We start from the raw sequence: 16,369 nt of genomic DNA, 5'->3' as shown, positions 1-16,369 counted from the left end.
TTCAACGAGTGTGGCTCCGTTGTGTCGCTAGCAGTCGAGAGTATACTGAACTTTTTAGTGGCAGAGCGCGGTACAAGTCAAGCCTGGTTAAGCGACGACTCTATTCACAGGTGGCTCTGGTTGAATCATTTGCGTTTGTGGAGGAGGCACTCCCGCTGTGGAGATGTGGCGGCAAGTGACATCGTGCTAAGGAGGTTGCTTGCTTTTATGTGAGAGATCGTGGCTTTAATGGAAACCATCAAGATTAGCGCGAGGTGCCGCGGCTATGGCCGTGCAAACAGCGCAGCTTCTCGCTCTCTTGGGCTACGCGTGGCCCCGGAGGCCACTGGCCATGAAATATAAATTCCGCAAACGCCGCTGTTTCCAAGAACGGCGCCCTTAACCAACGTGCCGAAGTTGGCATCCTCCACTCAGAATTCATGCACTGGATCTTATAGCGAATAAGTGTGACGTCACAATGAACAAAACAGGATACTCGCAAATCCAAAAGCAGTTTATTTCTTTGCGTGTTGCCATCATGGAGCAGTATACCACGATTCGGAAATAATGTATCGGCAAAGATCTACAATCCTCTAAGCAAACAGAGCCAGATTTCCTGTAGTAGTGAAAACTCGCTACAACAACATATCGTTTCAACTGCCGCGGTAGCCTAATGGTTATACGACTGTCCTGATGCTTAGCACGAGGTCGTGTGTTCGAATCCCGAAAACAGCGGCTGCATTTGGATTATGGCGAACTGCGAAACCGCTGATGCACTTATATAGAATTAGGTGCACGTTAAAGAACACCCAGGTGGTGAAAATAACGGGAAGCTCTCCATTACGGTGTTCCCCATAATTTAATGAGCTGTTTCAGGACGTTACCCACAATTTAATAGATAAGACACCATCTTATTTGGATGCGACTTACCGTCTGAACCTCTGAAGCCTTCTTCTAGTGATATGAGACACGCCGCGCAGATTATGGCAGCTTTACGAAAGTGTGCATTTGAATGCAGTTTGTCTGAAAGAAATGTTACGTGAGGCTGTACTGCTCCGTATATGTATCGACATGGTGTCTTATAAATAATTACCCAAAGCTGTAGCGGCTCTTTATTCTGCCTACAACTAAAACCATGAGTTCTGGTTTTGTGCGTGTTCATGTACCGCCCACCCTGCTCTTTGGGCAGACTAAGCCGTTTCACTTCCTTTTCTCTAAAGCTGTTCAAGCGGTGTAAGTTTGCGGAGCACTGCAGATTTCATTGCGAGCTCACGGCGCTGACTTTAGCGGTGACATGGACTTCCGGTGCGTTGGGGCATCGGCGGTAAAAAACCGCTCGCCCCTCCTTTCCCTCTACGCCTTTCGGGCATTTGCAAACTAAGCTAGGATACCGTTCCACGTCTTTTCCGCGTTACATGGAGGAAATAAAGTACAGCAGACTCCCGTTAAGACGAATTCCAAGGGACCGTGAAAATCTGTCTTATCAGAAGTTCATCTCAACAGAAGTAATCCACAAAACTCAAAAGCTGCTATTACTGCTGTGCGTAAATATCCACGAGAAAAAAATGATAAATTAAACATCGTTAACTCCAAAAGGCAGATGTAAAGAGACGTTTGTAGGACTTGTATGATATAAAGTATTGCTTTATTGCACACTTAGACAATGGATTAATTGTTGCCTGTCGCGGTTGGGTAAACCGCAGCGTTGTTACAAAGTCTGACGTTTCACCTAGCTTGCTCGAAAGAAATTTTCGGTGCTATCATGCTGAAAAGAAAATGCACTGAAATATTCGGGGCATTATAAGATGCATCGTACTTGAACAGCGCTGGTTCTTGTAGCTATCGGGCAATGTCCTTTCCATAGTTACGCAGCCTGTAGAGGCAACAGCCTGTCTGTCTGTCTAGTACGTCGCCCGGTTGTTCCTTTGCTCCGCGCTACCGCTTTCCTCCAGTCACCCCCTAGACCAGCTAGACTATATCGCTAGTCTAGGGGATGTTGGCAGAGGCACCTCGAGGACCTGCTGAAAATTTTGTTTATATATAGTGTCAGCATTGCTGGTTTCCAGGTCTGTGTCGACGTTGGCGTATAGCTGTATATGCACAGAAAGCACCATTCGCATTTCGTGTAGCTATAGCAGAGACGCGTCCTCGAATTCTGCCGATCCGTGCCCCTCGCATAGCCGAGCATAGCAGGCGTCGGTGCTGGCTGGGGGAGTTCATCGTAACCAAATTAGTGGCTGGTGTTAAGGACCTATGGGAAACCAACCAAATGTTCCCACCTTGTTCCTCGTACTAGAAAATTCGGCTTAACCAGGTTCGTCTTAACGGGAGTTTACTGTAGTCGAATTCGCGGTGATTGCGATCTTCAATGTTCCGAGACACGATCGATTAATCAGCGAAGTGCCGCGATTTCATAAGAGGAACACTATGTAAGAACAGAACGCAGCGGGCCTTTTACATGTCGAGCGAAGGATCAACCAAGAACAAGTGAAAACAACGAATAAAATGCATTGGCGACACTGTAATACTGTAACATGGCATGACTTATCGTCATGAATCATATGCGAGGAAACTTTCGGGTGATAACACACAAAGCAGGGAGTAGTAACCCACCTGCACGGAGAAACGTACCGGCAAATCGTGTAGTTTACAGTCGGTCGAAAATGAAACACGATCACAGATGCGTACAGTAAATCTCAAAATACGCACCGGTATCTCTGAGACGGGACATCTTCACGTACATTTCAACTGCGTGTCGGATCACAGCAGCTTCTAATCAAACAAGCCATGCAAGTCACACAATCGACGGCATTTGAAACGGGATTTTTCACGTGTTTTTTTTTTTTTAAAGCTCGACCGACTGTAAAAGAGAGAGTTGTCCAGTTTTGACACCTTTGCAAACGAATGATTAATGCAAATATTGCATTTCGTCTCGGTTATTGCAGCACGAGTGTCAGCACAAAGACAGCACATGCTCTTTGGACAACGCCGGCACAAGGGGCGCCCTTTCTTTTCTACACAGCAGCTAAGAGCATTTATTCACCAAAACCTTGTGGGTCGGCCTGAAGGGAGTCGGTGACACGACGCTGTATTGGTGTTGCACTCTTCCCGATCTTCCTCACGCTGCTTGCTGGTTGTCCTGAATCCATCGTTTTTTTTTTCCCGACTGAATGACATGGAATGATTCCCGCTGTGCTGGAAGTGGCGAAAAAGAATCTCGCGGGAGACAGCCGACGCGACTCCGTCAACAGAACAAGTTTCTTTGGCACATATTGTCTTCTTGGTGACTAGGTTTCCAGTGAACTGAATTCAGGGGGAGGGGGGAGTGGGGTGAGGGCGTGGAATGGGGCGTACGTGGCCCACGCAAGAAAGGGGGGGGGGGGGGGGCAATACGATGGATGCACTTTGTTCTTTGTACTGTGCGAGTACGTCCGTGAAACCACCCGCAGCCATGTTTGACTAGGTAGCAATCGCAGTGGGGAGATGAAGGACGATCTGTACAGGATCCCGTGTGCGCCTATGGTTGACACCTTGCGTCGACCGTGGGTCGGACAGGAATGTTGGCGTAGGCATGTCTCTTTTCCTCGAAGGAGCAGCAGAGCTTCCGGAACTCTGGACATTCACATGAACCTGCATAGAATGCGATGACATATGTCTTATGTCATTTACCTAGTTGAAAAAGGAAAGGGAGGTCAGCTATATAGACACATGACCGACTTTCCCCCCTATACAGTAGCCGCGTTTACATAGATACGGTACGAGCGCATTGTATTAATTTAACATATCGCATATACTCATACCTCACCGTTTAAATGAATGAGCATTTTGTTATGCAGCGAACTAACGGCGCCAAGTGTCATATTTGAAAATTAGCGCGCTCACTTCCGATAAGCCTGCTTTTGCGGTCGCGTTGCGAAATGCACCAAAAATGCCCGCAGGGTGATGGCTTCATTCCTCAGATTCTCTTTAATTTGTCCCGTGGTTAAACTTACGCGACGTTCTTTTTGCGGTAACGTATCTTAATGTGTCAGAATAATAAAATTTCCTAGCGTGTCAGCAGTGTTTCCCATGTCCAATGGTATAGCCGAGCGCGGTCGTCTCGGCGATCTAGTACCTCAAAGCCGATTTGACTACGTTAATGACGTGAAATTCACTGATGTTAACGTCATTCATTAATGACAATGGCGACACTTTCAACGCGCGTTATGTAGCCACGAGTGTATTGTCACATGTATTGCTTAAATGCGCATTCCCCATCTCAAGCTACCCCTTTTTGGCGTATTAGATACGATGCGCTTTCCTAGCGTATTACATTGTTTATATGGGATGCGATACGTTTGAAAGTTGATACGATACGCTTCTGGTCGCATTCATGTAAACACCGCTAGTGCGAAGCAGCCTAAGGCGCCTCGAATGTAAACTTTGCTGAGCTTAATCAGAACAAGATAACTCTCAATATAATCTCCCAAATGGGCAATAAGAAGCAAGCAACCAGGAAACACAAATTTTGAGATATAGATAGCTTGTGATGTTTTGATCGCGTCACAATAGCGTCTATCAGTGGGGCCCGTCAGCCCTGTAATGAATGTATAACAGAGGATGGTGGCAACATTGGCGAGGTCACGTGGTTTGCGCGTGACGCGTATGACAAAGTGAGCGTCGCTTCTTATATTGTGCTTCATGAGCACCGCGAAAATCTTTCTAATTAACAGATAGATGCATACTCATGAAAAAAAGCATGGGGAAGCGCAAGAGGAGTACGAGAAACTGTCGATGCAATCACAATAGTAACGTCACACTTGCCACCGAATCGATAGTGCTGTGGCAACACAGGCAACTGAAAAAGACAAGTGTTCTCTCACTTACTGCCCAAACCACAGGAAGTTTGCGCATACTTGGCGTGTTCTCGCTTACTCGCTCCCTCCCGTGCATTCATTCATTCATTCATTCATTCATTCACGCACAATCAATCAATCAATCAATCAATCAATCAATCGGTAATCAATCAATCGGCACTACGTGGGTTGCTTCACAAACTGCTAATTTTTTTTCGTTACTGCATCGTATTCGCAAAATACAACTATTCTTCAATATCGGAATCATTCAATTACTGCAGCAGCGCGCCCGCAGCTACATAGCGCCCATGGACGCCCCCGACGGTGCACGCACCTACGGTTAACCGCGCTCGGAGGTCGCGCGATGGTGGGGCGTGCTTGGCGATCAGCACTTGAACATGTCGCAGAGCAGCTTCTCCATGGGCGTGTTGCCGATGGTGCGTTGGAAGTAGAGGGCCTCGACTCGCTCCGCCGGCACGTACCGCAGAGAGGGCAGCATCAGCAGCAGCCGGCCGAACCTGCGCGAGCGGGAGACTGTTTTTGCACCACACGGCACAAGCTGCGACTACTGATTCGCGCACGGCACTTGGGCGTACGAGTGTATTGGGTGATTTTTCAGTAAAGGTTCTTGTAAGCGAGTGAGAATGTCACGCTATTGATAGCCTTCACGTGACGTTACAGACGCCATATTCAGATCCAGTTTATACCTTCCACTGCACTGCCGGTGATAAGTTTGCTAAAAATGGTAAAATTAAAAAATTTTCTTCCTGTAACCATACCTCGGAGAGATTTTTCACGCTAAATATGGCAAAAAACAAAAAACAAAAACAATCTATGCCTAAACTGAAGAAATGAGGTACGAGGTCACAGCTCCTCACCGTTCTATAACGCCAACATGCTGGCCGTATTCACTTTGTGCAAGCCATATATGCTGTGAAAGACGTATTATTTATTGCATTATCCTCACCGTTTCATATCGCGCCGTTTCTTCACTTGGCGCTTCTCTCACCATGCATCTACTGAGAACTGCAATGGCACACGGTGGAGCACGTATTCCTGTGCCTAGAGAGATGACGGCCTTAGTGTAAGCTAGCAAAGTGTAGGCTTGACGTGCTATTCCAGTTTATAGCTTGGTGAAGGAAGACGTGACACATATAGCAAGAACACACACACACGCCGCATAGCGCAGACACATTAAAAGCTGCAATGTCTTAACATAGTAAGTCCTGCGGTATTTAAGAGCACCAGCAGTGCCTTCCCCGCGTGCTACGCGCAAGCACAAATTATCAGTGGAACCAGCGCGACCCGCAGAAATTATCAGTGGTGTGTGCTTGTATACAAGCACAAAGGGCACGTTGTGTGTTATCCCGATCACAGCGCTCTTCGCAGATTGGTGAGTGCGTCTGCAGAATTTGAGTTGGAATTAGGCGTTATTCCTCCCTTTTCACTTATTCGGCTGCTCGGTCGATTACCCAGCTGCTCAGTCAATCACAGCGTTAACACGTACGTCAGCGGAGGGTTGCTTGACTCTCCCGGCCTGCGAAGATCATCGCTGGTTGTGTAACTGAGGTCAGGTGGTCGAAGCCCCAGCTCACCTGACAGGGTGCGTCGGATGTTGCGTCTTGACGTGCTGCTGCAGCATGAGCTGCGCCTGGTCCTGCAGGGCTTCCACTTGGTGCGCGTCCTTCAGGCCTCGGGAGTCTGCGGAGGCGGCAAGAGTGGTGACCATGCAGGATAAGAACACGATCTATCAGTAATACTTAAAGGTAGCTCTTGAGAAAGTGTGAGTTTAATCTGTCAATAAAGCGGCGCTGACTGGCACTCAGAGTTGCCTGACAATCCGGCATACAGATAAGCGAGGATAGTGCAGAAGGTGCAAACCACACGTGTAACTATTTGAGAGTCGGTTTTCAGCAACTGTACTGTGTTAAGGAACAGCTTCCGAATTGTAATATCAGCAGATAGCAGGTCATATTTCCCCGCTTGACAACTCAGTGAGTCCTTTAAGACAATAAAAGGGATGCCTATAGGCTTGTTCTGCTTCATCCATTTATGCTGCATCTCCTGGTAACGTCAGTGTTGTGTTTTTGTTGAAGACGAAGTATTCTTTACTGACTTCACACGGGTTTGGCGTGTCTGATAGCTGGGTATCGTGTAACCACTTCCAGAAAAAACAACCTTTTCGCGCCACCAGAGCGTCACAGCGAGTCGCGAACGGTATCAACATGTAGGTCTCAACGAGACAAGAAGCGAGAATTAGTCACAGAATAGGTAAAGTGAAAGGAACGGCCGTAATTAATGCCTGTACAATCGAAAATGAACCACATTGTACCGTAACCTGCCATATCTGCGGGATCGGTCCACCTGGTTTCTTGGTAAGAAAAAATTCAAACAAGTGTCTAATGCTAAAGAAGGACAAAGTCGATGTACTTGCGGGTGAAACATGATACGAGTAAGATACGAAATAAGTGAATAATGATGAAAAAGAGACAGAACAGAGAGATATAACCAACATTGAATCATCAAATCATTGGAACTACCATGTACCGCGATCTTCTCTTCTTTAGCGTCGACACTTAGTCAACCCCCTTTTTTTTTATTTCCTGCTACTTCGACAGCTGTTCGTGTGAATCACGACCGCGAATTTTCACAGAACATTCTCACGACATGTCATCGCTTTCATCAGTTAGCGGCGAGCCGCCAGAAATCCCCTCTAACTTTCAATTAACAGGCTTTCTCTCTTACGGGATGAGTAATTACGCGTGCAATTGATCACCTTGACAACTGACCACAGATACGTACACCGACAAAGTGGTGGCCGATCATGAGCATTATTCTTCAGAGTACAAGTAACGAGCCCCGAGTACTACAAGTAAATATGAAACTCGTTTGCGTATTTCACAAGTTCATCATTACATGGATAGATGGATGGATGGATGAATGGATATGGATGGATATTACTGAGCGTCCGCATTGAAAAGGGGTGGTGGCGGATGTCAGCAAGATCTTTATTTTTATTTTTCTTCTGTGCTTATTTCCGACTCTTAAGACCCATGGTTCGTGTAAACAAACAATCGAACCTGATAGAAATTTATTGCAATATAAAACGTAGAAGAGCGCCATCACTCGACTAAGACTGATACTGCGCATCAATTACCTCTGGCTTTGCAAACGTTTTCCCGCTAAGGACTTGCTCTAGACACTGCCTTACAATCCAGTGTCATCACGGGGTCACTAACAGTGCGTGATTTCATAAGTTTAGCTCAAGAATCACTGATGAGCGTTATTCAAGGGCAGTGATCAATCATCCCGAAGGGGTGCACTGCCCACCAGTTTCTGGGGGGCTGAGGTGGTGGATTGTCGAGCAGAGATACGCATAAGAATACTGGGTGTTCGTCCACATCCAACGGATGACCGCAAGCCGCGGCCGTGGTATAGACACTGACCGGCCTTGAAGAGTAGGATGGCCTTGAGGCAGGCGAACTCGGCGGGGTCGACGCCGATGGCCCGGAAGCGCGCCAGCACTTCCTGCAGGATGCGCACGTCGGTCAGCGGGGCCGCCTTGGAGTTGTGGTTCTGTCCTGCGCCCTGTTGTCCTTGCTGGCCGCCTCCTCCGCCCGGGGTGCCGTTGTTGTGCAGCGCGAGCGCGGCGTGCTCGGCTGGGCTGAACAGCGGGCTCGCCTCCAGGGGCAGGCACCACTGGATGGCGCACAGCAGGAACAACTCGGACCACGTCTCTTCCAAGATGATCACCTGCGCAGGACGAGAGGGCACGATGCTGTCATTGCGGCTGCCTGAAATCCATGCGCAACAATCATTTGGAAGCGGACGTCCGAAATGAGCATACATTTCGTCTTTCCGTGTCAATAACTCGGCATAGGCTTATATAGCATCACATTTGGCTCCAGAAGGACAGCTTTAAGAAAGTTGTTATTTTACAGTGAAGATGTTAGCGTCTATTTGGTCGGGATTTTTCGTGGGCTCGTTCTGTGCTCACCCAAAAACTGTTCCGCCACCTAGCGGCCCTGGCCACTCAGACAGGCTTCAAACGGCAGCTCGAAAAGGGCTTTGTCTTTGAGTTTCCGCGTAACAAAATTGCGTTTTCTCGTATATTTGAATTACCATCCGAAGCTATCATGTCCGCAGCTTGTGTGTAAATCATACTTTACGAATTTTCTAACGCAATTTACTTCGAGAAATTCACTTAGGTCAATAACGCACTTGCGCTTGGCGAAGGGCCTATGAGAATGATGATGTATGCTGCACGTATGTATGTATGTATGTATGTATGTATGTATGTATGTATGTATGTATGTATGTATGTATGTATGTATGTATGTATGTATGTATGTATGTATGTATGTATGTATGTATGTATGTATGTATGTATGTATGTATGTATGTATGTATGTATGTATGTATGTATGTATGTATGTATGTATGTATGTATCTGTGCATGATGTATGTATGTATGTATGTATGTATGTATGTATGTATGTATGTATGTATGTATGTATGTATGTATGTATGTATGTATGTATGTATGTATGTATGTATGTATGTATGTATGTATGTATGTATGTGTGTGTGTGAGGGTGTGTGTGTGTGAGGGTGTGTGTGTGTGTGTGTGTGTGTGTGTGTGTGTGTGTGTGTGTGTGTGTGTGTGTGTGTGTGAGTGTGTGTGTGTGTGTGTGTGGGTGTGAGGGTGTGTGGGTGTGTGTGTGTGTGGGTGTGAGGGTGTGTGTACCTGGTCTCTGAAGGGCAGGTTGGAGAAGGACGGCAGGTTCTTGGCCCACTTGACCGCCATGAAGAGGAGGCGCGCCGATGTTTCGTACACGCTCTCCTGGGCCACCGGGTACAGGGGAAACTCGCCGTAGCCTGGCATGGGCTGCTGCGTCTGCTGCTGGCACAGCAGAGGTGGAGGCAGCAGCCCCACCGGAGAACGCCGACTGGTCGCCGTGGTCATGGACGCGTCGCCGAGCCCGCCGCCGTTACCGATGTCGTCCCGGCAACCGCCCGACTCGGACGTGTCCTCTGCGCCGTGGCGATCAATTACGTTCATTCGCACATGCGGGCCTTCTTTATTGGTATTTGCGGTATGCATAGCAACACTTCGTATTAAATAGTACAAAATAAAATTATGTACCTAGCGTCCCGAAGTAAAACATGGACTATGAGAGACTCCGCATAGTGGGAAGCCCTGGATCAATCTTGACCATCTAGAGCTTCTAACGAGCTCCTAATGCATGGTACACGTTTGCTCTTAAATGCCTCCCCCGAGTAAATGTGGCTGCCGAGGCCGGCACGTTAATACAGTGGGAGGCGCCAAAGTTAAATGGAAGTTAAAGAGAAACACACAGTCGGTTTACAGTGTTCTTTAAAAACTGCATCTGCATTACCGTGGCAGTAAAGTCCAGATGACGTCACAGGGATGTCATATACGTCGCCGGTGTCTTTTAATGTATATGTGCGGTCAGTCCTTAGTCCAGGAAAAGCTCCCAAAAGTTTACACATAAATTATAAGTCGGCGTATTGAATGTAATGAGTCTTTTTTATTAATTAACAATCAACTATAGTCTCGAGCCGGTGCTGGCTGTCGAAATCTATGCCGTCACGTTGAATTGGTGCTGTGCTTTCAAGCTTGTGTCCCCACCAGTCTCACGATTTTACATTCTTCCTGCCTGACATACTTCTGCTGATGGTATAACTATAACCCAGATCTAGTAGTAGTCCAAGGACGCAATCCATCAAGTTGTAGGTTAACCTTACACTAATATTTGTGCCTTCTTAGAGAACAGAAAGGAAACCTATATACATTAGCTAGCAATGATGTTGGATACACCAAAGCATTGAACACATTGAAAAGTTCGTTCTGTAGCAAAGAACCGGCTTCTACGGCCACTATACGATTCCCACGTGAAGAAGAAAAATCCTTGAGAAAAAAAAAAAAAAAAGAAAGATTATTTTCCTAAAGGATAACTTTAACGGTGATGAAAGTTCCGCGGCAGTTAAGAACTCGCCGGTCACCACAATGCCGGACCACAATCTGCGAGAGCCCTTCAAGTTCATCACAGCTGTAACACGCACACACTTAGTATGCATACATTGTATGTGTCTAGGATGTAACCACAGCGTTTATCGCACGCATCAACTGCATCCGGAAGGACCGCATTGACGTGCATGTCGGCTGCAGAACTCGCCCGTATTCTTACGGCAGAAGTTTTTGTAAGAACAAATTCCACCCAATCATGATGCTAAAAACAATTGGCGAAGACTGCCAACAAATGAAAAATAACACTTACGAAGAAAAAGCTTTGGTAATTCTGGCCCCGGACCCGATTTGAGAAAAAAATCCATACTTCGACAAGTAAGTAACCGTCTCCTTATTTGTGTTACGGAAAGAACCACTTTCTTTGCCTAAACACAGAGATGTAGATATAATGTGTGGTGCAGGTTGGCATGTTGATGCCACATCCTGAATTTTCCTTCATGTCGCTGTGAAATCGACGATGGCAAATATCACTTACGAAATAGAAGCTTTGTGCATTCGACCCCAGGGCCATAATTCACACAAAACTCTTCTTTCGTAAGTACACTTTGTCTCTGACCGGCCGCCTTCTCTAATAATATGCCCAGCATCAGTATTGACTCGAATTTTCTTTTACGAACCATTCTAGCACCAGAAAATTTTGGGAATGCGGGCCCATATCTTTTATTTCCGAGAACGGTTTGTCGTCTAAGCAGCTGATCAGGCTATAGTACGCAGAACATATCGTTCACAGTTGAAGGATGGATAGTTGCACAGAATGTGTTCTATAGCTTCTTCACACCCGCAAGAATAGCATGCGGAGCTCTTGGCCACTCCGACGATGAAAGCCTAAGTAAATGCGACGCCCAACCATACACGACCCACTAAAGCTGTATCGCGATGGTGTAAATAAAGTGCCCGGCGGCAGGCGAAGTCGCCAAGTCAGGATAGGAGCATCTGAGCGAATAATACATAATTCGCGTTCTAGATAGGATATAGTATGCATGAAGTACATAATTTGGTCCGTATTGTATGTATTCCTATATTTGGTTGAACATACTGGGGCACATAGTTGACAGAGATATAGCGATATAGTTTGAGAATACGTAGCGCGGATCTGTACCTGCTCAGAAACCTAGCTGGCTTCGGCTTACTTAATGTGCTTATTACTGCGACAGCAGCTCGTAACTGAATTTTCGTTGTTCGTCAGCGCTTGACTGCGGTAAACGCTCAGCTGACGTGATGGACTCTGAGATCCGATCGCACGCCACCCATTCTCGGAAGCCATGCTCACGGTGCCGCTCACCTTCCTTGGTGGGCGCGTCGTCCCGGCGCTCGTACTTGGCCGGCCGGTGGTGCTGCAGCTCTCGCGATTGCTGCTGATGCTGCTGCTGCTGCTGCTGCTGGGAGGCGGCCCTGTCCAGCGCCAGGTAGCGCGCGGCCGCGGCTGCGGCGGCGGCTGCCGCTGCCGCGGCACTGGGCGCGTGCGGGAACACGCCCACGGCGGCGCCCTCGCGTAGCAGCCGCTCGGAGTCGGCCAGCGACTCGGGCCGGATGGTGGCCGTGTTGCGCGGCTGCCGCTCGTTCTGCACCGCTGCTTGACGAGAGGAGAGCGAGAGGAGCCTCCTGTCAGTCTTGTGCCGAAGAGCGTGTCGATCGCTTGCGCCGTATATATACTTATATGGCTGCCTTTTTTTGAGTTCCCTTATCTCTCTGTCGAAACGAAAATCAATTGAAGGAGCGTTTTCCTCCGTTTTATAGGGGGGACGGCTATTTCTTCCCTCTTTATAAATAATTGAAGATAACAAGAAAATCTCGGACCGGAACCTTCGGAGGATGACTGTCAAAGTTAAGGGATAGGCGTCCTTTGGTAGGTCTGCTGAGATACGCTACTGGGGACACTTATTAATGCGAAAGCCTTCGATGGCTCACCGGTCGAAAAATCCGACGTCCGGCGTTATCGAACCAAAATTCATGGCACCAAAATTCATGGTGCCACCAACAAAGGTCGTGGGTTCGAGTGCCTTGACCCTACCTTAATTACAATAGAGTTAAGACACTCGAATCCACGACCTTTGGTGGGAGTCGAACCCGCCACCTTTGGTGTTAATGAGGGCGAATTAACGCACACTTAATTAAGGTAGAGTTAATTAGGCACTCGAACCCTTTGGTGGAAGGCAAACCCGCGGCCTTTAAATTTTGCCGGATCTTCCGCCTCATGAGCCATATAACGCTTTTGCATTAGAACAAGTAAAGAGAAAACAACTGATAGGAAGTAACAAAGCATTCAACTGAGAATGTCAGGCAATTTAATGAATGAGCGTGAGCGCGCGGACGCTTTCGCATTCATCTTCTTAAGCGTATGCTAAAGTGACTGTCAACTTTTTGGTTAGCTGTATTCGTTAAATCTCGTGAGACGTGTGTTTTCTTTGAAGTGGCATTGCCTCTGGGATTGGCCCGTGTTACAGACCACATTAATAAAACCCTTGCGAAGACACATATTGTGCACAGGTGCATCAGGATAGGCCCATCAAGTCACCAGCACTGTCTAATAACACTGTCTCCGCAGAATATTGGCCGATATACAGGGTGATCAAAGTTAAGTCGACAGGTTTTTTTTAAAGTTAGGCGCTTAGATGTACGTGAAGACCACCTCTACAGTAAGATTATGCGCCCAGGGGGACACAAAATGAGGTGGTAATTATAGATGTCGGTGGCTTAATTAACTAAAATTGAATAATTAACTTTTAAGTGACTGCAGTAAGCAGGCATGTTTGTATTGAAAAGTTAGACGCCATCGCGTTTCTACACAGTTTCATTTGGCAGAATTCTTCTAGCGCATCCGTGCTCAGAGATATCGAACTGCGAAGTTTAATTGCCGTTCGCATGATTACGCACGCAAGACAGTGACGACCGGCGCAAAGCTTCTCCCTTTTGTGACGTGCCTGCTGTGTACGGTGTTTCGTTTGACAACGGGGTGGAGGCATAGGCAAAAGTGATAACTGGCACCCTTTCAGTCTTGGCTTTTTTAATCGCAAAATGCAGTACTCGGAACCGCTATCGAAACACGAAACCGAGTGGCCTGTAATGATGGTAGCAACTGCGATGCCGAGATAAGGTAGCCAGCGCTGAAGCCAGGGGAAGAGAGAGAGAGGGGGGGGGGGGTGGCTATGCACATGCGGGATGGTGTCAAGACGAGCGGGAATTGTGCTAACCTATGTTGCGCAAAATAAATTGAGTGTTCAATTCTCAATATTGCAATCTTTATTGAAATCAACAAAGGTATTACCCATGCTAACGAATTTTTACCTTTGGTATTGCTACACGAATTACGAGGCAGATACACATTAACTAAATATAGGATGTATTTACAGTAGCTGTTTCAGCGCTAATCAGTTCAGCTCACAGCCCGAGCCAAATTACTTCGCCTTTTTTTTTGTCGTACGACCGCACGCATCGTCCAAGCGACCAGCTAATATTGATGTAGCACTATTTAAAAGTCGTTGTGATCATGCACAAATTTCACGTCTTTATGGAAACCCATTAAGATATCAGTGCTTTAAAAAATGTTCAAAGTGCTTTCCTTCCACAGCAACGCAAAACATCAACTGGTTTTGGCACGTAAAACCCCATAATTTAATTTTTTTTAACGCAAAACATTAACCGCTCTCGCACTGCATGACTGGGTAACTCTGCGCAGTACTTCTGGTCTGATGCTGGCGCAGGCACATATTATCCTGTTCTTCATGTCATTAATGTCAGTTGGCTCTGTTGCAAACACTCGATCTTTCACGTAGCCCCAAAGAAAAAAGTCGAGCGGAGAAAGGTCAGGGGATCTTGGTGGACAAAACATCGCTCCTGCGCGCCCAATCCACTGTCCTGGAAAAATGATTGTCCAACCAGCTCTTTGCAGAGGTGGAGAAATGCGGTGGGGTTCCGTCATGCGGGAACCATACTTTGCTCAGGTCGTTCAGGGGGAGATCAGAGGCAAAGTTGTCGACGACAACACTAAGTATTTCTTGCGTGTACTTCTTACTGTCGAGGTTGCCCTAAAAAATAAATAAATAGGGTCCAATGATCCTGTCCCCGAGTATGCCACGCGTACCACACAATTCACACTCCAGCGAACTTGGTGCTTGTGTTGTCGCAGCCAGTGTGGGTTCTCTTGTGACCAGTGATGGGCATTGTGAACATTCACGGTGCCATTCCGGCAAAACCGAGCTTCATCTGTCCACATTACTCGTTGTAGGAAGTCACTGTCTTCATCAATCTTGATGAGGCCCCAATTGCAGAAGTCCCGCCGCCTTTCGAAGTCTGCCTCGCTTAGGTCCTGGTCAAGGCAAGCATGGTACGGCTGGAACCTGGCTTCTTTAGCATCTCTTGCGACTGTTACAAAGCTGCGTCCTGACTCGTTGGCAATCTGTCGGATGCTGATTTCTGGCATCGGCGTTACACACGCGAGAACGTCAATTTCGAAGTCTTCATTGACGATTGTCCTCTCTCCTTCTGTCGCTGACGGTGGACAGAGCCCGTTGTGCAAAATCGCCGAAACGTGGTCATGAACGTTGACCTATAGATGGAAGTGGACGGTGTGAGTGGCGAGCCGCGTACAGCCGCGTCGCTAATAGGGCGTTTCATTCCTCCTGAGCCATTGCAAGTACCACGTCAATTTCTTTTTCTGTTGAATACCTTGTGCCGGTGGAAGCAGCCATGGCATCACAGTGGGTTCCAACGCTTCTCTTGATTGTCGTTCGACGGGCAGAGCTATTGCAGGAGCAGGCTAGGGCAATGAAGCTAACACGTTGACAAGAGTGCGATGTCAAATCGTACAGAAAATGTGCCGTGAAATTATCTTCCGCGATCGGCTGTAACCCGATAAAGTGTACTGTGTACATCACACCACGCCGTTGATCCTTGATTTCGCCAGCCGAGAGTGAGAGAGAGGGGCAGTTTTCAATTTTGCCTATGCCTCCACCCCGTTGTCAAGCTTAACGCGGTACACAACAGGCACGTCACAAAAGGGAGGAGCTTTGCGCCGGTCCTCACTGTCTAGCATGCGTAATCATGCGAACGGCAATTAAGCTTCGCAGTTCGATATCTCGGAGCACGGATGCGCTAGAAGAATTCTGCCAAATGAAACTGCGTAGAAACACGATGGCGTTTAACCTTTCAATACAAACATGCCTGCTTATTGCAGCCACTAAAAAGTTAATTATTCAATTTTAGTTAATTAAGCCACCGACATATATAATTACCACCTCATTATGCGTCCCCCTGGGCGCATAATCTTATGTAGAGGTGGCCTTCACGTACATCTAAGCGCCCAATTAAAAAAAAAAAACCTGTCGACTTGACTTTGATCACCCTGTATAGTTAACTCGGTCACGCAGACAGCCGTATATGCAAACTAGGGGTAAAGACCGAAATAAGTTTTAGCTTTAGGGAACAGGCCCTGCGCGAAGCACAAATGATAAACTTGCGTTGAAAAGCTGTGGCATGCCACACCTAGGCATATAGCCTAAAAATA

General features: G+C 47.3%; 1 protein-coding gene across 2 annotated transcripts in view; it reads right to left on the bottom strand.

The window, feature by feature from the left end:
- Window positions 1-475: 475 nt before the first annotated feature.
- The window catches only part of LOC119442836 (photoreceptor-specific nuclear receptor), a 54,753-nt gene continuing 38,859 nt past the window's right edge, over window positions 476-16,369 (bottom strand). The window contains exons 5-10 of one of the 2 annotated variants that reach the window (XM_037707875.2): window positions 12,149-12,439; window positions 9,562-9,848; window positions 8,261-8,567; window positions 6,410-6,515; window positions 5,149-5,332; window positions 476-3,609 (exon numbers count right to left, since the gene is read on the bottom strand). In XM_037707875.2, the coding sequence (XP_037563803.1) occupies window positions 5,200-5,332; window positions 6,410-6,515; window positions 8,261-8,567; window positions 9,562-9,848; window positions 12,149-12,439 (1,124 nt within the window). In that variant the 3' untranslated portion in view covers window positions 476-3,609; window positions 5,149-5,199. The remainder of the gene's footprint in view (window positions 3,610-5,148; window positions 5,333-6,409; window positions 6,516-8,260; window positions 8,568-9,561; window positions 9,849-12,148; window positions 12,440-16,369) is intronic. The other variant, XM_037707876.2, reaches the window with a different exon arrangement.

The sequence above is a fragment of the Dermacentor silvarum genome, chromosome 2 (genome assembly GCF_013339745.2).
Source record: "Dermacentor silvarum isolate Dsil-2018 chromosome 2, BIME_Dsil_1.4, whole genome shotgun sequence".
NCBI classification, from domain to species: domain Eukaryota; kingdom Metazoa; phylum Arthropoda; class Arachnida; order Ixodida; family Ixodidae; genus Dermacentor; species Dermacentor silvarum.
This window is presented reverse-complemented; position numbering and strand designations above follow the sequence as displayed.